Genomic DNA, 24,768 nt, shown 5'->3' on the forward strand with positions numbered 1-24,768 from the left:
CCGCTCTCAATTACATATCAGCCGTTTTTACAGGACAGATTTGCGCTCTGCGACACCAAAGCGCCATTGCCCCTTTATCTCCCCAGAGATCAGCAGACAATTGACACCTCCTGATCTCCTCCTCCACTCTTGGTTGCCAATCTTTCACAGGACGTCCACGTCGTCTCCTCCCGGGAGGACGAAAACCCGCTTGGGCAACCGATCATCTGCCATCCTCCGCACATGCCCATACCAGACCAACTGCCTGGACACGAATTCGTGCACAATGAGCTTATAACTCCGTTTATCACAATTTTGAGGTTCTAAAAGTCGTTTCATTGGTTTTCTCGTGAAATTTTCTTCCGGAAACCACCCTTGAAATTCAAAATGTGACGAAATAATGTAAACATCAACATTTGCAGTTTGAGCACGATATCAGGTCCGCTCCCATTTTATTTTTCAAAAGGAGACCGAAGAAACATTGTGACTTGAAATTTTCACAAAATATTACACCACGAACAAGGCTCAGACGCTGTTTTTCCACATAGGGTCTCTATAAAAAGTAAAAGTTTCTAATATTTGCCAGAATAGTGATTGAGGGTACCTATTTATCCAAAAAGAGACAGGAAACTGCGAAGGTGTCAAAATGAACGATTTCACCGACTCCATGATTTATGCTTCTCACAAACTAAATTAGTTTCCCGCGATGCAAGAGGGATACGATAATGAGGGAAAAAATCGGCGTTGCGGGTGGGTGGGAGAGGGTGAATAGACAAAAAGGGTTGAAGTCACCAGACAGAATCAAGTGGAACCCGGAAATTTCCATAAAAACGGCTCGTTCGTTATCTGTGTCCAATTAATGCAGCGGAGTGGTGGCGCTAGTGTCAGCGTCAGAATACTACTCTCTCTGTCAAACAACAGGAACTACCCGAAAATACCAAATAGAAGTCAAGCACGCACTCATACGTGCTAGTACAGGGTGTTTGCGTGTTACACGTTCAAAACAAAGGACACTAGAAGCATGTTTAATTTATGCATTATGTATACGCCTTATTTGTCATACCTATTTTCAACAGTTTTGAGATGTTGGAAATTATGATATTGACGAAAACAGTCATAATTAGAAAACAATAAATCTTTCTGTCGTCGATAATTGATCATAGAAAAGTTGAAAGGCATGAAAACTTTCAGTGACATTTTTTGGAAAATGTTGATTGAGCTGTTGATCATATCAACAAGAGACAGTCTTAATCAGGAAACAAATAAGGATGCTCAAATTTGTACCTTGTCTAGTATTACGAAGAACAGAGGATTCGTTCGATAAAATGTTCCCCTCACACGTAGTTCAATAGCTCAAAACTTCATTTTTGCACACACTTCTGCTTCGGTACAACACTGCAGTATTCAATCCCAGTTTTTAGTATTCAGTTTTACTATTAACTTCACTACTCGTACCTACTTGCAGGAGCTATTAATATATTATTAATGGATCGTAATTTTAATAGGTCTTTTAGCAGCTAGTATTATACGGTTTTTAAGTTACCCTGAACTTACTGTAAACAGAGTTTTTGTTATAATTGATATTATTTTCATTATGGCTTTTATTCCTGTAATTACTATCTCTTTTTCTGTTGTTTTATAAATAATTATAGTTACGTGTTTTGTAAATACTACTTTTTTTAGTAAGTTTAAATTTTTTCAAATCATATATCTTATCATTTGCTTAATTTTATTATTTGATTATTATTTTAGTTCGATTGTCTCTAGTTGTGAGGGTTGAAGAGCATCCTGTACAACCTAACTTATTCCGAGCTCGGCGGTATGTTGACTGTGAATTATGGTTAATGCTGGCCCCCGGGGTTGGTGAGAGGGGGGAGGGAGGGGGGTGGACACCACTCGCCACCGATTCGCACGCGATCGTCGCAGTCGTGTGGCCCCGTCCCTGGAGGAATTGAAATAATAATCGCGTGAATTACTCTATGGTCTTTTAATTACTCTTCGCTCCGCTTGCAGCTCCAACGCACCCGTAATCGTCCAGATCTCGACCTCGCTTTTCGGACACGTGAATTGAATTACCCACGTGATTTGTCCTCCGCACATGGGTCCGCATTTCCCATCGCAAAGGGAAAGCGCCGAATATGAACATTCCACGGTTGCCGAAATTTTGAGTACGGGAGAGTATTGCCATCCCTATGTGCCGCTCTCCGATTGGTTCATCAATTTTAGACTATCATGGAGCTCCAAATTTGGACCAATGTTTTTGTCAATCCGTTTTCGATGACCGAGATAGCGCGATAATTGTGAGTTGCTGCTATTGAAAGAACCTGAAGAAAGTCGGTGCGCCTTCAATTTTTAGCATATGTAGCACAGACATCCTTAAAGCACGTTTAGTTGTATCCAAGCGATGGTGCTGCCAAGCAATGGTGTCGGTGGAACTAGAGTACCTGTATACAGGAGAGTATTGCCATCTCTGTGCTACTCTCTGATTGGTTCATCAATTTTAGGCTATCATGGAGAACCGAAAGTTGGATCAATGTAAACAAACCCGACCCAGAGGAACACTTAATATCGGCTGAGAATTGAATGATAATCACACTCAAAGCCTAATTTTTGGAAAAAATATTCGTCGAAGTTCGATCAGAATTCAAATCAGAAGTTGGATATAAAAAAATTTCTATCACACCTAAAATCACGCCTAGAACTTTGTAGAACTTTTCCGCCACCTTGTTTGTTTACATTGGGCCAAACTAGGAGCGGAGGGGCTGGGGTTTGTTTACATTGGCCAACTTTGTTGCTCCATGATAGCCGACCAATCAGAGAGCGGCACACTTTTTCTGTAGATAAAGGATTGAGATGGACATACTCTCCCGTATACAGGTACTCTGGCCGAAATTATCTTGACGAAATGTTTTTTTTCTTTTTTTTTTTTTTTTCGAGCGTAAAGTCATGAACAGTTTAATCAAAAATTTCAGACGCTTCATATCGAATGGCAATGAAAATTCTGAGAAACATTTAAAAGGAAAGTGTCCGTGAATCATCAAGGGAATTTGATGTTTTACTATCAGAACTTTGGCGACGTCTGGTCACACATACGGCATTTTTCCTCGGCACGGCAGCATTCTCCGGTGTGTTAACCGAAATTATTTTCCGCCGTAGGGTTGACATACGGCATTCTCTCACGCATCTGCAATTTGCGACGTGGTTGTCGTATTTGCATAGCGTTAAGCACAAGGAACTTATTTACATTTCGACGTGAGTGATGTTCGAGTATTTATGTGAAGTTAAAGAATCATGAGGTTTAAATCGCTGCCATTTGCACTTTTATGGAGTGAGAGACGGTGCATATCTGACATCGGAGTCTATATAGCGTTTAAAAACCAGAGTGTTATGAATTTGCTGTACCTAAAATTTTCAGAAAACTTGATTCATAATTTGGACTGCATTATGCAATTTGGAACTATACATTCTGGCTCTTCTGGAGAGCTCTTCTAACACCAAAGTGTTATGAATTTGCTGTACCTAAAATTTTCAGGAAAATTGATTCCTGATTAAATTTGATCTTCTGGATATCTCAAAATTTCAACACAAAAAAGTGCTCGTAACTCTAATAAAAAATAAATATTTTTCGGGGGGGAAAATCTGACACATTTAAATGTTCATACTGCGTTTTTTTCACACGAGCTATATGACATCACGTAGGTTTCCTTTTTTTCTTCTTTTCCTTTCAAATGTCTCAGGGAAGCCATGACTGATTTGCTTAAAGCTATTTCCATTTGCTCAAAGGGTTCCGTCAACAATGATACTAAAGGGACAAGGGCCTAATAAAATCAGAGAGCAATGCGCAATGCTGCCGTGCTAAGGAAGAACGCTGTATGAACATCCGAGAGTTGCCAAATTTCCTTCGATAAAATGTTTATTTTTGAGGAGAGTCATGAATATTTCTCCTTGAAATTTTCAGGAATAGGTGAAATTACGAACGAAATTAACTGAAAAATTGGAACACAAATCTTCACATGTTTACCAGGAAATTCTTGTTTTGTTAAAGGAAATGTGGCAACGTCTGAGGGTTCATACGGCGTTTTTCCTCCAGAATTGCAACCCCAAAGAGTTAGGCTAGAGGCAAGGGCGTGAGAGTACAGCCGCGCGGCACGCGTCTACTGTTTCGTGATCACCTGTGATTGTGGAGGGGGGGGGGGGGGGCACGCTCCACACGCCCGAACACACAACCCCCTCACCATGCGTCGGTGATCGCAAGTTCCTGATCAGAGACACTGATTATATCGACGCCGTTTTTTTTTTAAATCAACTTGAGTCATTTAAATGAGTTTTCATGAACATAACTGATGGTGAGAGCAGATTTGAGTAATTAGAGATTGACCAGCCTTGTTGAGAAAAAGGCCACAAAAGGATTGGGCATTTTCGTGCTGTTTCATAAATTCTTTTAAAAAGGGGCATATATCAGTAACGCGGTGCAAAAAAGATACCTAAATCCGCTTCAACCGTGTCTAGATAAGAAGGAAACCTGCATTGATTCCAATGTAAATCGAAAATTTCAGAGCTCTGTGACCTTGTGCCCGGGTAGGGCGCTGCGGATAGGGCGACCAAAATCGTTACACACATTGGACTGTAATTAGAGAGCTCTGACAACACTAATAACTCAATTTTCCCACGATATGAGCTAGGTGCCCTTCCGCTCTTGAGTATTGGCAGTGTGGGTTAGAAATGTTAAGCATACGCCCAACTTAGGTCCAAATCGCGCAGTTCATTCACGGAAAAAATTAAATTGCTGATTTAACAATTAAAGTGCTAAAAAAAAAGTGACTGCTATATTTCAACGTAGGTTTCACAACACAAAAATGATACTTTAACCACTATTGTAAGCTAATTTAACCACGGGAGTGGTTAAAGTAGCATTTTTGTGTTGTGAAATCTACGTTGAAATATTGCAGTCACTTTTTTTAGCAATTGAATTGTTCAATCAGCAATTCAATTTTTTCCGTGTTGCTACTGAAGAGATTATATTCTTCGCTAGGAAGCGCACAAATGTTTGGTAAACTTTTATTGCCACTCGCCGATGTCAATAAGGAAAATAGATACATCTGTCGTTGTTACTCTCTATGTGATCAGTATGATACATATTAAGTTTGCATGATACATTGGCATTATTTAACGAAAATGGTCTTACCTGAACTCGCTAATCTGCTACTAGTTGGTCCAAACATCTGATAGGGATCTGAAAAATCATGAAAAAAAACCATTTAAGAGCCCATTTAATGATATCGCTAGGAACAACAGGATAATAAAATTTTACCACTTAAGAAGAGAAATTCAATGACATGCTTTTTGCGGAAAAATTAGATTTTTCAGCTGCAAACCTTACATACAACTTCGAAAAATATTTCACGAGGTAAAGTCTGAACTAGAAACAGTCACATATTTTCTCTTCAACATCTTACGGAGAAAACGATTCTCACAACGGGAAGTTCGGGAAACAACTCCTGAATGAAATATGAGGAAATATTTTGAACACATTATGATCAAACGGATTGTAGATTATGTAATTACAAATGACGTCATTTGTAATTTTGCCATTCATCGAATGTCAATTATTATTAATGCTTATGTCGACGGCGAAAATGCAGAAACACGTAGGTACTCGGTTTACACGGGTGCATAATTCATTTTCTACATGGAAAACTACTCAATGTCATTTCCGGAAAATCACGGTGACTTTCTATCTATACGTGAAGAAAAAGTATACACTTTGAAAAATTCAAGCCATTATGGTAGTTTGGTCTCCTTTCAAAAAATAAAATATGGGCGGAAACGTAGAAAGACCGCAACTGATCTAGCAGTTACACCTTCGATACCTACAATGCAGACTTCCCAGTGCGATTACTTTTTCTCGTAAAATTTAAAGAGAAAATATTTTAAGATCGTATTTTGCAATAAGGAAGTACTATTTCTGACTCATTCATAAAATCTTTTATCTGCACTCGGAGACGAATGACAAGTAAGTTTTTCCGACAGTGAGACAGGAATAATAGTTCCATATTGCAAAATGTAGTCCAATATTCATATCTTGACTCTAGTCAACACATCTAGGTTCATTGCCTAGATCCTCAACTCATTCACGCTCCCTTCGTTCTCTAAATCTTAATTATTTGAGAAATAAATCTCACTTCCCACTTTCTTAGATAAACCCATGGTGTCCTCATACTTCCATGCAGCACCTCTAGCAGCACCGCAGTGCTGTCATATACGAGTGGAGCGAAGGGGACCGCATCCAGACAATTTAAGTGTCATAAGCAGAGCAAATGACCATCGTATGCAGCACAAATGATGCGTGTAGCGTGTCCTCTAAACGTACTCAACTTTGGCTTTTTGAACTGTTTTAACCCGCGCGATCTTAGGCCCATGAGCAATTTTGAGGGCAACATTGGTTGCGTGTCAGCAGTCCCTTTCCTAACCACTGCCTCTAACGACTCCTATCCTATGTCCATCTATTTCTATCCCTTACTTCGGTCAGACGTTGCCAAATCGAGATTGAGAATCGTGACCGCGAATTAAAGCCAAAAACTTCATGATTTTTGGCGGTTGTAATGTAGTTAAGAATGACATATCGCAATGTGATGCTTCTTGTGTTTATCTATGTACAGAGGTATTTCAACGTAGAGCCTTTTTCTCTTAAGCCAGCCAAGAGAAATATTACGGGTCCTTTTTTAATTTTTTTTAGCTTTACCAAATGATACTGTTACTTCCGTCCCAATAATGCCGCGATTGCCCTTGTCACACAAGTAAAGTAGAGCCCTGAAAAAGGTTCATCTGTGGCATTGTTGACCGTTGGCCGTTGGCTCGACTATCTTTGAAAGTGACCTGTGTGTTGAGGCCTGGATACACGCTCAAATTTCCGTCAATTTCCGATCAAAATTATGACAAAAATGGCGGCCGAGAGTTATCCAAATTGTTATCTACAATTAATTAAAAACAGCGTGATGATTGAAATAAGCATGAAATAAGCACGGTTGTATAGAAATCAGATGAGACCCAAAGTTCCATCATCTACCATCAAATTTTTGCAGGTCGTAAAAAATTGATGGTAGATGGTGCGCACCAGTCACCATTTGATCGGAAATTGATGAATATTTGAGCGTGTACCCAGGACTTCTGTGGCACATCGTAGATCAAACCTTAAAATTGTCGAGGAATTATTTATAGAACTGGCTAAAAAATTAAAGAATTAGCGCCACTTTGAGAGCTCTCCTTTGATCATTTGGTATGGGCTTTCCGTTTTGAGAATTCTTGTAGATTTCATGCATGCCGGTTGAATGTTTATATCTATTTTGACAAGAGGGGCGGAGCCTAGATCCTTAATTTTCCATTGCCATATTCATCGCCACTTGGTCGCGGCAACACGGCTTGACCAAGACTCACTTTTTATTGCGTTGCTTATTGACCGCTGACGGGGTCGAGTAGGAGGGAGGAGCAGGGGGCCGAATATCGACCTGCGTGGAATGCAGATAACACGAGAGAGGAAGGACGGCAGGAAGGCAGGAAGGAAGGAAGGAAGGAAGGAAGGAAGGAAGGAAGTGAGGAAGGAAGGAGGGCGGAGGGGAACGAAACTGAGCGTGGAGTGGCCGGGCAAGAGGGCGGCCATCGGCTACCGGTCACGCCAGTTTCGTGCTCGCAACTTGTAATCTCGGTGTCGGGATAAAGAGAGGTGATGGATAGGGGTAGGCGGTAGGGGGCAAACGTGGGGGGATGAGGGGAGCTCCTGCCGCGCCACTGGACACTGGGCACCTGGCGCGGCACGTGAGTATGGCGGGTGGCCGGCCGCTAGCTTCAGGCGCTGCGTTGAGCACTACACTGCCGTGCTAAGGAAGAACGCCGTATGAACATTCGAGAGTTGCCGAATTTCCTTCGATGAAATGTTTATTACTTAGGAAAATTATGAACATTTTCCCTTGAAATTTTCAGAGGTTTTAGATCAAATTACAAACAAAATCATCTGAGAAATAGGTAGAAAAATATTTAAAAATTTTCTCAAGAATTAGTGATTTGCTGGAGAAAATTTGGCAACGCCTGAAGGCTCATACGGCGTTTTTCTTTAGCAAGGCAGTACAGCACTACACTGCCGTGCTAAGGAAAAACGCCGTATGAGCCTCCAGGCGTCGCCAAATTTCCTTTGATAAAACACGAATTTCCTGGAAAACTTGTGAAAATTTTCCTTCCAATGTTCCGAGTAATTTTGTGCGCAATTTAACCTGAAATTCCTGAAAATTTAAAGGGAAACTATGTATAACGTTCCGCAAAAATAAACATTCCATCGAAGGGAATTTGGCAACTCTCGAATGTTCATACGGCGTTCTTTCTTTGCACGGCAGTATATTGGATTCGCTCTAGAATGAAGAGCAGTTGGATATATTTACGCAAAAAAGTTTATCTGATATATCCTATCTAAACCCATAGATCCTTTTTGCAAAAGTCCAATTTATGCATTGTGAGATGCACGATAAATGGCAACTCAATACGGGGAAAAAGCTTCGAGAAAAAACCGGTACGTTTCGAGGTGCCACAACTTCCAATCGGCTTATGAAGAAAAAGAAAAGGACAAATTATTTAATTTTTTTTTTAATTTTTCCATGCGCTCGGGAGACTTATACCGTATTATTGAGTCAAATAACCTATTTTTGAATATAAATATGCGACCCACCCCCCCCCCCCCCCGTCTCAGATCTCCTACTCAGAATTGTAACTATGTAGGCTTCGGGGGAAAAGATCTGCTTCAGGATCAATTTTGAATACGGCCCTTACAATATCGAGCATGAACATATGCGCCTTGCGCATATGTTCCGCTGCTGTGCGCCTTCAATCTGTTGTCTATGCAACGAGGACGATCGTTGAGTTCGATTAGTTGCATGCAAGCGCCTTCATCTTCTCCGCACGCCTGCTGTATCGCATATTGGTCGAGTCAGATTACCCGAATTACATTTTATCGACAAGGTATCTCAGACCCTTTTCCAATATAGAGAGTGAAACTTAAAAGGAAAACACTATGCGAGCACCCTTTTCCCTACGCAAAAGAAGGAGTATGTAAGTCGCGAAGGGGATGATTAGGTATTAGATCCCCGGAGGCACGAGATCCGAAGGGACTCCAACAGGTGGAATTAGAATCTGGGAGCAGAATATTGGGATCGAGTGACAAAAGGCCTTAACCCCGGCCCCGGGGCAGGCCCTGGCGGGAGGGGATGGCGACCCGCTATTAACGCATCATTAAGGTCGGTAATTGCTCGCGCATCCCTCCCCTACTCCTCCCTCCGCCCCGCCCTTAGCCAAGCATCGATCGTCCCTCAGGGATTCCACCGATTCGTCCTGTTTTGTCACCCGCGTCACAGCTACGGCACGCCCGCGGGACCGCAAGCGGTCTTTTTCACGGCAGTGCCATGTGCAGGAAAAACGTTGTAAGGACATTCGAATGCTGACAAATTCCCTCGATAAGATATTTATTTTTGGGGAACGCTATGAAAATTTGTCCTTGAATTTTTTTTGTCGCAAAGTTTGGATTAAACTGTGGATAACATTTATGAAAAAGTCTGAGAAAAATGTGCGAGAATTCCCCCCAAAAATTTGGTTTTTATCAGCAAAGATTTTGCAACGTCTGAATGTTTAAATGACGTTTTTCCGTTCCACGGCAGGGCACCAACAGGTTGTGGAGACGCCCTAAAACCACCGAGATGATGTGGCGTTTAATACCAAGGTTACTAAGATCATAATTGTTGTTTTTCGCCGTGAAAGCGCCTATATAGATGTCTCTGCTCTATTGGCTTTTTATGTAACAAATTATGGATGAGAGAATCGGTTGCACAATCTAGGCAAACCTATTGACACCCATCAAGCTTAAATTTTCAGCCTTCATAGCGATAACAAAACTGCAGGAACGCGTATCTCAGTTTGCAACGTTCCACACTTACCGTAATAATTTATTTTTTTAAATGGAAAAACACTCATTATTTCTTCAAAATTCTCTGAGTTTTCTGTTCTGTGTGATAAATATTCAGTGAAAATTTCAGGCAATACCGTTGGTTGGCTCTCATACATGCTGAAACATGCTGAAATACAGTAGGAGCGGAACTTTCGAAACACAGCAAGAGATATGAGATTTTGCAACTCCATCATCGATATGTAGTCGCCTCCCTAACAAAAAGTCGTAGCTACACTCTACGATGAACCCTGTCGTCCATAAAATTCAATGCTTTTCCCGGGCTCATCTCAGTGTGTAGTTACGCCCTTTTGTCAGCCGGGCAACGATGTGACCGTTCACGGCAAAGAGACCTTCGGAAAGAGACCATAATCCTCAAAAGCGGAAAGAGAGTAATTAATACCATACAGAACAGAGAGTAAACTGGACGTTTTTATGCTAAAAGGAAGTATGTCACATGCAACTATGCAGTTATAGTTCCTTTTACCATAAATACGTCCAACTGTTCAATCATTTCGAGACAAAAAAAAAGTAAAAATATCAAACCTAAACTACATTATGGCAATTTGAAGTTAACAGTTTCAAAAGTACAGTGTCGAAATAAGACAGTACCTAAGGTATTAATCTATTATGTGAAACTCTGATCGTAAAATTTAAAGAAGTTACATTAATAATACAAGCATTAATAAATTATATTTTCATCTGCTCATTTTTTGGCTGAAACTTGGAGATGGCATTCTCTCACACTGATCGCCTTGCAATGGTTTTCAGAGTGAGATAAGGAGGGAGGAGGCTGTTGGAAAAAGTTGCCGAAAGCTGAACATGGGGGAGAGCCACTGAGGGAAGTCATCAACTTAACAAATTTACGGATCAACGAGGATCTCGGCCAACTTACTTAACTTTCGTTTGATGTTTGCTGGGTCGGAGAAGAGGGATGAAAGAGGGGCAATGGGCGGCATGTGTAACCGCACAGTGATACTACCGCATCATAACCATGTTTTGTTCTGTCCTCATAAGTTGGATAAGTCGTATTTTGTTCGGAGGCAACACTCGCAACATGTTGGGAAAAAGCAAGCAACAATCGCATTTTGTTCGGAGTTGTTTTGCGTTGTGGGGGCGGGGCTTATTTTCGCGCGCAAAATTTGGGTGCCCCTACAGCAACATTGTTGTTCAACAACTGCAACGTGCTCAGAGGCAAGTCGTTTCTATGTTGTTCCCCAAGACAACGCTGTTTTCTAACCTTGAATTGAAATTCGCTTTCTCATTGGTTGTTCAGAATCACGCAAAAGAAACAAGAAAAAAAAACAGAAACAATTTATTGTTTCGAACAAAATACGACAAAGGCATCTTTTTAGAGGAGGTTTCGAATCTTAAAGATTAAGCCCATCTAAAGGATATTTACCTAAGAGGTAAAAGATACTCTGGAGGAACTGTGACGTCACCGTCCGACAGGCAGGCCGGAACGCCGGCAACTTTGTTGACAGTTAAGGCTCAGAGCCGATGTTCCGATTAGAATCGTGGTGATGAAGGGTGAGGGACGGCAGAGAGGGCGGTGGCGGGTAAATTTTATTTCCAACGGTTTTGATTGCTAACAAATAAGGTTTGCTCCCCCGGCTGATGAAGCAGTTACATTCGAGGGATGAGGAGTCTGCCGGGCAGGGAAAGAGCCAGATGCGATTGATTCGCGGTGCTTGACCTCAATTTTTTTTTCTTCTTTTTTTTGGACACTGAGATTCGGAGAACATCATTGGAACTTTCGTATAGGAACTTTCGTACTTCATTCTTCATTCTTCTTTCGTCATCATTGGTACTTTCGTTTCACTTTTCGTATGGAACTTTTTATCTACCTGTTGGTTCTTGTCTTATTGTCTTGTTAGATACCTGCGATTGACTGACTTAGAGACTTTGTCTCTGTACTTTTGTCTTTTTCCTTTTTTCAAAAATTAAAGTTTGCAGTTAAGATTCTAAAAATCGTATTTCAAAACAATAATTACGGTATTACATACCGATAATTTCAATAAGAAGTAGAAATACTTATCATATGTTTTCCTCATTATTATAACTTTAATCTAGTGTTAGCCATGGCCGGATGTTACCTACTTGCCGCCCATGAGCCGCCTGTATTTTGCCGCCCCCTTCTCATTCGTTTTGAAACTCGATAAAAATCGTCAAATAAACATGTCAGCGGGAGAGGGGTGCATAAGAAGCATTTACTCGTGTTGAACACATATTTTGGGAAAGTCCTGTCAACACCACTAGCAAAAGTTCACGGAACTTTGCGCGAAAGTTAAGTTCCGTAAACCTATCTCTGTGAGGACAAGACCTTCCATTCATAAGAAATGAGCGGAAAAATTCTGAAAGAACAAACATAAATGTGGATCAATGATTTTAACTTCCACCGCCGCGCCACGCAGACCGCACCGTGTTAAACGCAATGCGTGAAGTATTCCGACAGTCTTGGAGGCGCTATGCGTTTCAAGCCGACCGCTGCTGAACGCACTGTGTTTGATGCAATGCGCGAAGTATTCGTGCAGTTTTGTAAGCGCTAATATGTGTTACATGCCGATCGCCGCGCCGAGGGCTTCTCCTTTTCATCTCAAGTCCTCGTTATCATTTCTCTCTAAGTCGCGCCGTTCCAGGCTAAATTGCGTGTTTGGTTTCTCTTTTAACTCGACTTATTGAAGGTGCTGTCTCTTGTATTATTAAGAGACGACAAAAGTAGAAATTACTATACTCTCAGAAAATTAGAGATTTTGTAGATTTTTTTTTTATACCTTCACTTTAAAAAATCGCAAATTCTTGCCGAACCTTAGAGTTGCCGCCATGGGCCGCGGCCCATGTGGCCACCCCGTTAATCCGGCCCTGGTGTTAGCAATAAGTCAATAGATACCCAAATTTAGTGTGGTAGTAGTGACATTATACATTGATCTATAGCAATAAACAAAACAAAAAAAAATCGTTTTTCTGCGACGAAGCGAATTTTTGAAAATTCGAAAGTCTGGTTAGTTTCGAATTCAACTAAAATAAGCCTGATTTCATATTGCCGTTTCTTTTCGGGTTTCATTGTATGTATTTAACTGGGACAGTTAGCAAAATAATTCTTTGGAACTTTCTGTGAATTTCTTCGAGATCGAACAAAAAGCAAGGGACTACGCCTCCTGACCGCTTTTCGATCCAACCCTCAGAAACGTTTCAAGCCTGATGCGTTATGCGTTACGCGCTACTCAGATGATTTTATATTATAGATCGAGCAAGAGGTAAGATATTCTCACAAAATCAAGTCTGGATGTCGCGTGATTTTCAATTAAAAATATATACCACGAGAGTAAATTAGACAACGTCTGCTCCCGTTAAAACCGTCCAAATCTTCTTCAGATCTTCTCTTTAGGTTATAGAAGATCCCTCCTCTCCAAAGCGAACATAAACAATCAGAAACGAAAATCATATTCAAATTAATACCTGGAGTGTAAGAGTTGTCCAGCAGAGGCATACTTTATTTGGAGCCAAAACTCCAAAAATCTCCTGAAATTTAATAAATCCGAAAAAATTGCCCCTTGAAAGTTGAACGATAAAATGCACGGGGGAGGGGGCGAACTGAGTTCCCCTCCCTTCTCGAAATAACCCCCCTGGTCCCTGGCGTAGATTAAACTTTAACTTAAAAGGGATTCAAGGCAAAGAACTTAGATAGGAAGGACAGAGGCATGTTACTGGAAATCCAAGACGTTCGGTCGATTTGTTTATTCATTAAATATATTGGGACCCCTCCCCTCCCCTTTGCCCTCCGATCGGTAAACAGAGGTTCGGCGACGATGCGTCAGGTCATTAGAGGGGCCGATTGGTCGCGCCACACCCCGCTGAAATCTTAATTTTCTTGCCTCAGCTCATTAACAGCCACCCCCTCCCCCTCAATCCAGTCACCCTCCAGCGCCCTCCCACCCCGACGCTCATAATCCTCGTTATTAGCCCTATTTATTTTACATTTTAGATCCATTACTGTCCTCGATCATACGTTCGCCGCCTCCGCCCGCTGAATTATCTGACTTAATCGTGATTCAATTCGTTTTGTTCGTCGCGCTTTTGTGGACGCTTCGCCCGAAATCGGCAACTTCTCTTCGTTATCGGATGTTTCTTACGCCGAGGATTATGCTCAAGCCTGTGTTTACAAGCAGATCAGTGTTTTAAATTACTTTCCCTTTTAATGCTGGTTTCTGATGTTTGTTACTTTAGGTTGGTTGTTGCTGATTAAAGGACGCATCCCATTTTTATTCGCTTGCATATCGACGGCGCGCGGCGTAAGACCGCAATTTATTGCATATCGACGGAGTAGTCGGCAATCACATAACTCGGTTTGCGAGTCACCGCTTGAGAATTGTTTAAATAATTATTTTGTCAAATTCTTTGTAACTTACCAGGTTGCCTTAAATGACTATGTGGGTCTAATGATGATTTGGTCATCGAACTTAACGTATTCGAGTACCCTGAAACAAACAAAAATAATTTTACGATGAAATCTACGCCATAGTCTTTAAACAATGAATATAGGGACTGCTAATTTTTTCTTGTTGAAAAAAAGGGTTTTTTTTTTTTTTTTTTTTTTTTTTTTTTTTTTTATTCATAGCGAAAATAGTTTATTAACACAGATTATTAAAAATGGTACTCAAAATCAGAACATTAACAATACTCTTCAATTAATCTGAAATGAAGTTACTTACAGTATATATTTAACTATTTTTCTAAGAGAACCGGAACCCCAGCCGTGGCTACTACTTCGGTTTGTGTGGGGGTTGTGCATCCTATTGATTTGTTCCTTATTTCTAGTTTTTTCTAAAACTAACCTATATACATATACCATGTTCCAATTCTTTTGTTTCCCAACATGACCTTAATAACTGTCCTCTTTTGATTTCGCGGTTCACTAGCCGCCTGTACCGTATCATCGTTTCCGAACGGAAAAATCGCTGCGAAGAATCATGATCTGGATCGATCCCTCTCCGCGCCGCACATAAAACATCCTGATAGTCTTCTAATTCTGATTATTAGATATATCCAAAACAGCCGTGCCCTGTCAGGAACTGTGTCAATTATACTGGGACCCCATGTCCCCCTGTTTCATCCATCAAAAAAGTTACTACCGATTACTGTCTCTTGTCCACCTCTCTCGTCATCTCTCCAGTAGGTTTCATTGTAGCCATTTTCTAAATATCTTTGTCTAATCTCTCCCTTATCTCTATTTATTCCAGTAGTCTTACTCCTCTCCTCAACATCATTCAGGGGGGGGGGGATGCCGTGATTAAGATCCAAGCATAATCAGAACATGTCCCCGATACCCGCTGCAGAGTGACAACTTTAAAGTCTTAATGTCATTCTGATAGTTTTAACATTTTTCTTTAAATTTAATTCCATCTGCCCATATTTGAAGTCCGTAAAAAATAATTGACATGATGGCATTTACAATTAGTGAAAAAAAGGGTTTGGGCATCTTGATTCTCCTTTTCCTATTGAAATATGGCTCGGGGTTTTTCTGAACAACCCAACCCAAAGTACCTCAATTTACGCGTAGCAATGGAGGATGCGCACGAGTGTAGTTCAAAGGTTTTAAACTTTCTTCCCGAAGAATCTATAAACTTGAGTGAACGGATAACTGATAATATTTATGAGCTTCAACGAAATAAGGATTAGAAAACTACATTAACTTTGTGACTTACTTCATGCTAAGAAACAAAACTTTGGGGGCATTGTAATACCTGATCATGAGTTAATTCGATCACATTTCATTATTTGACCCAAAAAGGTTGTCAGAATCGACAACTTTTTAAGAGGAATAGATTTTGAAAGATGCTCACCCGTTTGCCTTAGATGATTGTGTGGATCTAAAGATGATTTTGTCATCGACGACAAGGAATTTGAATAGCCTGGAACAAAAAAGAACACCCAATGAATTATTCATTATCTGCATATTTTCAGGGAAGAAGTAAAGGGGCGCAAAACGTTTTTGTTGCAAATAAAAAGGAAATATTTTTCTCTGTTTTTTTTTCAAAAATATTGATCATAGGAATCAGAATGTAGCAAATTTCATAAGATATCTGTAAGTGCCAAATTTCCCTCGATAAAATGCTTATTTTGGTGAAAAGTTATGAATATTTTTCCAGGAAACTTTCAGGAAATTCAGGTGAAATTGCTAACAAAATGATCTGAAAAATTGGAAGGAAAACATTCATCAGTTTACGAGAAAATTTATGTTTTATCAGAGGAAATTTGGCAATGCCTAAAGGTTCATACGGCTTTCTTCCTAAGCACTGCAGAATTCGTATTTACCTTATCTTCCTCTCAAAAATGAACATTATATCGGAGAGCTTTGGCGACATTTGGATGTTCATACGTCGTTTTCCCTCAACTCGGCAGAGCTACCCCGGACGGTTGCTGGCCATCGGGCCCGATTGAATTGAGAGGCATCTCACGTAGCAGGTGGGTGCCCGGCCTGGGCGTGCGATCGGATAAAGATCCCAACCCCTCCGCACCACCTCTCGCCTCCCTCTCCTCCCCCTCCCCGTCGGACCGAAAGAGAGCGGAATTAATAGCGGGCTGAATGGGAAGGAATCGGAGCGTAATTAGAGCTCGCAATCGGGAGTTGAGCGCATTTAAATTCTCGCGCCTCGCATCTTGCGCCTGCAACCGCGGCCCCGCAACCCGCACGTCTCTCTCGTTACGATTACTGCGTCGCTGTCGGATCTCACACTATATGCCTGAATTGTTAGGGAGACAACTTGGTTTTGAATCGTAACTATCAATCATATAGAGGTAGGTCCGGATTGGATGACAGTTTTATGATAATTTCCACAGAATATATTCTGTAAAGACGAAAAGTAGGGAAAAATTAACATCCCTCATTTAATTTTGTGGTTATTCCAACTAGACTAGAAAATTTAATTTTGACTGTACTTTTTTGGGGGGAGGGAGGGGGGGGGGTGTTTTCTCATTTCTAGCCAAGAACCATTACCTACAATTTTTTCTTATGAGAACTATAGCCAAGATATCACACCCTATTGATGAACCATTTATGTTAATCGTCCATGTACCAAAAATGAGTGATAATCACGTCGTAAAATTGAAAAAGCTCATACATAAAACCTCGTATCTGAACAGGAAAACTAATGTCACATGTGCTGTTTCTACATTGAGCATGTAATGGTATTTCCTAGTTGTAAAATTTAATCCGCTTCATTTCAACCACGCAATCTTAGCTTCTGTAAAATATAATCTTTTCAACCGCTTTCCTCCTAATTCTTATTCTCCGTCGAATCCAACTTGACAGATTGAGTCCATTGTTTCAACCTCTCTTTCATCATTGCTGTCGAGGCCCGCGGGGGCACTCCGGCAACGAGGATCTGTTGAGTTGAAGTCACAGTTTAGGTGCGTAAAAAAGGTTGCGAAGCGGGCGGGGCGGAAGGTTAAAAGGTACGGAGAGCGAAGGCACTTGAGCTGGTAATTGTTAGGGTTACATTGAAATGCGAACGGGGGCGTCCGAGAGAGGCGAGAGTGGAGCCGGAGGAAAGGAATCCCGTGTTCGGGGCACACGCTCCATCGAGCAAGCTAAACACCGCCAGGCGCCCCCTCGCCCGGGCCCCTTTGTCATACGCACCTTCCGCCCCCTCCCTAGCGCCCTTCGATCATCCATCATAGGGTGCTGCGAAAGCTCACGACCTTTTTCAAAATTAAGTAACTCATGAGAGAGATGGACTTCTGGCGTAGATCCGCTGGTATTTCCAGAAAGGATCGCATCAGAAATGAGACGGTACACTGGAAAAAAACACATTTGATCTTGAGTCCAGACTCTTGAAAACATTGACAAGAAAAACTACTCTTGATTCAATCAGATTTAAGCTTAAATCAAAAGGAAATCCGATCAAATTAAGAGGCTTGGTTCTTGATTTAAGCTTGAATCTGATCGAATCAAGAGTATTTTTTCTTGTCGATGTTTTTAAGAGTCTGGACTCTAGATCCAATGTGTTTTTTTTCCAGTGTACGGTAGATCATGGATGCCAAACAGACCTTCGTGCATGACATTAGAACGAGACAACTTATTTGATATGGTCATGTTCAGAGAATGGCAGGAGACAGGTTGCCGAAGAAGGTCCTTGATTGGGTTCCTCCTGGGAGAGGACGCAGAGGGCGCCCAATGAGAGGTTGGAGGGAGGGGATCGAAGCAGAAATGCTAAGGTGCTCAATGCCCCAAGGTTTGTGGTTCGACAGAGAGCAGTGTAGGTTAGGTTAGGTTAGAAGTCGTAGAGCGCGAGGGAGTGCTATAAAGCGACCTACATGTACGAGTATGTATGTAAGTAACTCATGAGCAGCAAGCATTGGACTGAAGAGGGGTCAGCCGGCAGGTCAAAGATTTTGAGGAGATGGTTGGCCCAGAGTGATCAGATGGACCAGCAGGCCAATTGCTGAAATTATGTGTTTGTATGTAGGACAAAATAGACTAAGATGGAGTGAAACTATACACTTGGTTGGTTTGAACTATTTTATTAGTCGGCTATGTTGATTGGACGACCGGCAACTGCATTACGAGGCGCACTACTACACTACTTCTTCGCCTATGAGTTTCCTAGTCAATTATTTAGACTGATGAAGAGCTCACTACACAACCTGCAGTCGTTGAATCGACATAGCTCATATCGTAACTCGTCGGAGTCGAGTATCTATCGTATCTCACTGAGTCGGTATTGCCAGAGGGGATCGCGCTCAGAATGAGTCGGTACATGAGGCAATGGATACATAACTATCTGTCGTTGTAGCGGACAACTTTCAAACTGTTGAAAATTGAATATTTGGGACAGTTTGCGGCTTTACGGAAGCCTAAAACGCGAAAGCCAATTGGAAATAGATCCCGTATTTCTACTCTTGTTCATAATAAAAACGCTATGAAATAAGGTCTCATAAATGCATGCGGGTCATGTCTCTTTGACACCCTGTGGCCCAACACCAGCGCTCGGAGCTCCCCTCGTGAAAATGTAAAATGTTGCGGAAAATCTAGATATCGTGTTGATTGCTAATGACAAAGCACACAAGTTTCTTGACAGCGGTGACTGGGCCGGCATCGGGATCGGCACAAGTGGAGGAGTGGTCCGGGTCTTTCGGGCTACTCGTGCAGAAGGGCGGAGTGGCGCGGGTGGACGGGGGTGGCGGGGCGAAAGGGTGACATGTAGGGCGGGTTGCCGCCGCGCCCCTGCTCCTCCGCATGAGCGCACAGAGACATCGGGACACGAGACCTATGTTTGCTCCTCGCCCCGCATGGAGAGATGCCCCCGATATGCTCCGTGTTACGATATGAGGTTGAGAATCTTTGGGGTGTTGATCCATTCGCTGAGAGGAGTAAAGGACCGAAGTTATTGTCGCTATACTTTTTTTATGACTATGCCTTTGGATAATGGGTTTAGTAACTGACTTGTTCCTTTAATATAGTAGACTCTGGATTATCCGGCTTCGTATTGTCCGGACTCTGGATTATCCGGATCGATTTTGCAACCATGTAACTGCATACACATTCCGATAAGTGAGCGGATCCGCGGAGGAACGGTCGCAAGGCATATTGGCGCCTGCAAGGCTGAAGAAATACTTCACGCATTGCGCCAAACAGTGAGGTTGGCATGGAACGCATTAGCGCCTACCACATTGCATAAATACTTCTCGCATTACGCCAAACGCAGTGCAGTCGGTTAGTTAGCCTAAAACGCACATTAGCGGCTACAAGACTGTATGAATACTTCACGCATTGCGCGCTTTAATCGTTGTATTGTAATTTATCGTTATCGGCCACCATTCACAATCGCCATTGAGTCGTTCAATTTGGCGTTAACCTTTTAAATTTGTGTTGGTATGTACATGATGTATACATAATAAGAATACTGTGGTGTTGATGGTGGTGTTTGTGTTTACTAATATCATCCGGATCGGGCCCGGCACCAATTAATCCGGATAATCCAGAGTCTACTGTAATTGGCGCTCCTGATTTGGCTTTTCCTCGTATAAAAAACTTAAGTTTTTGACTTCTTGTCCTTTCGTTAACTTTTATATTAATTAGTATACTTGTTAGGATAGGAGCTGGCACTGGGTGAACTGTTACTTGATTACCTAAGTCATACCGCTTGACTAAAGATTCAAATGTTAGGTAGAACATTATATACACAACGAATACTAATATTAATAAAATAATTAAAAATCAGAAATCATAAAAAATGTCATATGCTCTCTAGTAAAACTAGCACTTTTTTGAAACCTGATATAAACTCCCCACACCTATTTCTAAAGAAGGGTTTAAATCTTTTTTATAAATCTTAAATTTACCGCAATTTCTGCCCGCATACTGTGCACTGTGCTTCTTGACGGTTTCAGGAATTTTCGTCCAATTGGACACAAAAGCATTGGAAAAATTTTCTCATAACCCTCTTGGCACATATCAAAATTCTGAACTGTTGCAAATATGTGTCTCTTCAAAGTTCACTATATAAGGGTCTAAAAGACCTAATTTCATCGCACATTAGTTACACTGAAAAAAAAAATGTCGGTGTATTTACTAAGAAAAGGGTAAAATTACCAAGAATTCACGGTTCTATTTGATCCCCGTTTTTTCTTGGTAAAATTACCATTTATGGAATTGGTAATTTTACCAAGAAATTTCGGTAATATTATTGACATTCTCGGTAATTTTACTGGACCCCGATAAAAACGCCAATTTTTTTTATCGACTGTGGTAGAATTACCGAGATAAAATGGCAAAGTTACCGGGAATTGATTACCAATAAAAGTGGTATTCTTACCTGAAAAAAAACGGTAAAAATACCGGTTTTTAGGTAAACTTACCAGTCTGTCTTGGTAAAATTACCAATAAATGGTAAAAAAAGTAAGATGGTAAAGGTACCAACGGACCTTGGTCAAAACGCCGAGAATTTTTTTTCAGTGTAAAACCAGGAAAGGACTAATATCTGCAGCTAGCGCAGAGCTCTTCCGAACGGCAGTCGAGATGACGGATGGCCTGGAGAGTGCCGGAGGCCGGGGCCCAATGACGCCTCGCCAGTCGGGGCCGCGGCCGGAGCCTGCGGCGGATCATCCAATTGGGCCGCAATCAAAGCTCGTCGACGAGGGGAGGGGGAGAGGGGGGGTGGCGGGCACCACAAAGACGCAGGTAATTGGAAAGTTGTCGTGCAGTGATGCTCACGCCGGAATGTAAATTCTCGCTCCGTGGATCGGATCAAAGTCCGCGTCGAAAAAACAACCCGCCAATGCGCTTAACAGAATCAACTCCTGGGCGGCTTCGTCAGGAAGCGCTGTTGCCGCTTCTTCACGAAATACTGTATTTTTGAAAACAAAATTTGGAGGGGTGGCTACATTAGAGTCCTTTTATACCGACAGCTAAGACAATTTGAATCCATTTCTGATTGGTTCCCGTATTTAAGGCCTCCACAGTGTCACAAACAGGAATGAAGATTGCATTTTCACCGATTGCAAAGATTATAATCTGGAATGGACCGGGGAATTACGGGTTCGACAAGGAACAAACGGAATGAGATAAGGGACGGAGAAAGGAATTTGAGAATGAGCCGATCGAAGATTACGAAAAACGTTCAATTTGTGTAATCTTTATTCCTGTTTGTGACTCCATGAGGGGGTGTTGTCTTAACTCTCAGTATAAAGGGACTCTAGGCTACATCAGTGGTCATTCAAATGGACCTTTGTCTAAAAAAACTCAGAATTGCATTATCCTATCCAGAGTGACATACTATTGAACCTTCTCTACGCAGTTCAGAAGTGGCTGCTCACAGAGAAAATGTTCCAAGGATATATGAACGTGTTTATGCCAAAAAGAACTTAAAGCACCATTGAATAAAGCACGCAAATTCGGTGCATACAGTTCTTCTCATTCAGTTCACTCGTAAGTTTCTTTTAGAATAAATACGTCCATATAAACTCAAAATTGAGTAGTTGATATGTGAGCTTCAAAACGACTACTATCATTTTGCGGCAAAACAGGGGAAAAAAGTAAAAAAAAAACGGAGTTGTGGCTGTTTGAATTTTGCAGTTCATAAAAATACGTGTTCGTTTAAGAGAAATCTTTGTAAAATTTGAATTTGTCTTGCTCAGGACTCGAATTCGGCCGTATTTCTATCAAACGAAACTAAGCGCCAATTAGAACTAGCGCGTTCCGTCAAACGGACCTAAGCGCCATGGAAAAGCATTGAGAGTATAGGACGGAATAAGCCGGACGCCCGATTCCGCCGCCAATCCAAGCCCCCCTCTACTTTCTTCACCCTATGGCGCTTAGGTCCGTTTGATAGAAATACGTCCAATGGAGGAACTAAAACGCGGTTTTCGTCCCTGAATGGCCAAAAAATAAAAGTAACTTATTATAATGTACTGTTTCAGATTCTATGGAGAATTTTCTGTGAAATCTTGAAATCCGATTTTTTTAATCCTACTTTACAAACTTTAGAAACTTTTGCCTTTGTGAACAAAAATATTTTATCACATGAGCGATCTTGATCGCCCCGTGAATGCTCACCAACATATTACACATCATTTTCCCCAATACTTGAATTGTCAGCCTCCTTACAAGCTACAACCTGGCCTTTGGCCCAAAACGGCAATACTGGAAAGGGGCCACCGGTGCGGACCGCGGGGGCGGCGGAGTTCAAAGGCGCTGGGCCCCGCGGCCGCGGGCTTTGTTATCACAAACGGTGCACGGATCAGCGCGCATCAGCGACACTTTGGCGCCACCCCCTGCCGCCCTCCCGACACGCCTCGGGGCGAACCGCAATCACTTTGTTGCTCAATCCCAGCGCCCCCCCCCCCAACCACACCCACACGTCAGTCCTCACTCGGGTGCCTCGGCACCTTATTAACCCCTCAGGTTTCAACCGCAGATCCCCTTTGACTCACCTGCGCTCCTGCGACGTGCTAATATCCCGCCTTTGTTTGTCGTCCCTTGAGTCACTCGTCCGCGCGATCAAAGTCCTCGATTCATCCCTCGATCCCTGTGATTGCCGTATCTTGATTTTGTTTTCCTACCTTGGAAATTTTGGCGATGAAGGAACTCTATTACACGGAGAAAAAACCGGAGAAAAAAATTCCATGACACAATACAAATCTTACTATAACACCAATTTTCAGACGCACGCCCTTTCGGGGACTTGACAGACCTTTAAAAATGTTTATACTTCTTTTTCAAAACGATTAATTAATTCACTCAAAACGATGATAAATATAAAAAATTAGAGACACCTCAACGCGCGTTAATGTGGAAATAAAGCGAAGGAAAGGATGCGAGTTGATGACGGCGCAGGGATACAACTATACGTACTTGATGGATGTCCGTGCGGTATCTACAAAATTGAAGGCGCGATGCGTCGCGAGAAGAGCTCGAAACGCTTCACTCCTTGCTACCGATGAGGTGTCGCTTGGATTTGAGAGAAAAGTGAAAAAAATAACGAGGCCCGAATACACCTCTCCTGTCACCGGCTGTGTTGCTCACGTAGCCCTTGAAGTACCAACACAAAAAGACAAACGGTATCAAAGACAATATGAAAATAAAGCAAGGTAAAGGATGCGAGTTGATGACGGCGCAGAGATACAACTATTCGTACTTGATGGATGTCCGTGCGTATCTGCAAAATTGAAGGCGCGATGGCGAGAGACGTGAACTCGCAAAGCTCCGTTCTCCGTTGCCAATTAGGTTTCCCGTAGACTCGGGAGAAAAATAAAAAAAAACGAGGCTCGAATACTTCTATTTTATGTTCGACTGGGTTGCTCGCGTAGCTTTTGAAATTGTGGTGATCCGTATAGATCAAAGTTTGTTTTTAACCGTGGCGGGATTTTTATGTTTCACGGAGAAAAAAACTTCGTGCGTAGGACCCGAAGTTGAGGTCATATGGATCTCTGAAGTTTTATGATCACGGATCACAAAATTTTAAAAGCTACGCGAGCAACCCAGCCGAAGATGAAAAAGAAGTAATCGAGCCTCGTTTTTTTAATTTTTCTCCCGAGTCTACGGGAAACCTAATTGGCAACGGAGAACGGAGCTTTGCGAGTTCACGTCTCTCGCCATCGCGCCTTCAATTTTGCAGATACCGCACGGACATCCATCAAGTACGAATAGTTGTATCTCTGCGCCGTCATCAACTCGCATCCTTTCCCTTGCTTTATTTCCATATTGCTTTGATACTGTTTGTCTTTTTATGTTGGTACTTTAAGGGCTACGTGAGCAACACAGCCGGTAACAGGAAAGGTGTATTCGGGCCTAGTTATTTTTAGCGGCTCTGGTGCTTGCACTAGAGCTGCTATTCCGGACGGTCCCAGCTGGGGAGTATCAACGGACCATGTTACATTGGAGAGACCGCGTGTTGGTTGATGGGAATCGGCGCCATTTTCTGCTGTTTAGGGGGGACTGATTTTATTTTAATTGATATCTTTTTCCTGTGAGTGAATGCTATGTTGTGTAGTGTATTTTTGGAATCATGGTGATACTGTCAATAATTCAAAACGGGTCTGTGCTTTAATCTCGCACTGGAAAAAATGTACTTTACGTTTAAAATTTGAAAATTCAAATCTATAAGTTTTCGCGCTTTTTTCGAAGAATGCCGTGGTTGGAGCTTCCTAGTCATACTACTCGACATCAGCTGATAGCAAACAAAGGTTACCAAGGAGCAAGGAAACCGTAAACGCGTAACAACTACCTACCGTCGCCAGAGCCGCTTTCCGACGCGAATGCGTTGGAGCTTCCTGCTTGTTTTCACTTTTCTCTGGAATCCAAGCGATAC

The 24,768-nt window shown here is 41.9% G+C and overlaps 1 protein-coding gene across 3 annotated transcripts in view; it reads right to left on the reverse strand.

Annotated features, from left to right (window-relative positions):
• Ets65A (DNA-binding protein D-ETS-3) overlaps positions 1–24,768 on the reverse strand; it is a 124,922-nt gene that overhangs the window by 16,597 nt on the left and 83,557 nt on the right. For all 3 annotated transcript variants that reach the window (XM_019042502.2, XM_019042504.2, XM_019042503.2), the window contains 3 exons: positions 15,802–15,870; positions 14,368–14,436; positions 5,165–5,212 (listed from right to left, as the gene is read on the reverse strand). In XM_019042502.2, the coding sequence (XP_018898047.2) occupies positions 5,165–5,212; positions 14,368–14,436; positions 15,802–15,870 (186 nt within the window). The remainder of the gene's footprint in view (positions 1–5,164; positions 5,213–14,367; positions 14,437–15,801; positions 15,871–24,768) is intronic.

The sequence above is a fragment of the Bemisia tabaci genome, chromosome 3 (assembly GCF_918797505.1).
Source record: "Bemisia tabaci chromosome 3, PGI_BMITA_v3".
NCBI classification, from domain to species: Eukaryota; Metazoa; Arthropoda; class Insecta; order Hemiptera; family Aleyrodidae; genus Bemisia; species Bemisia tabaci.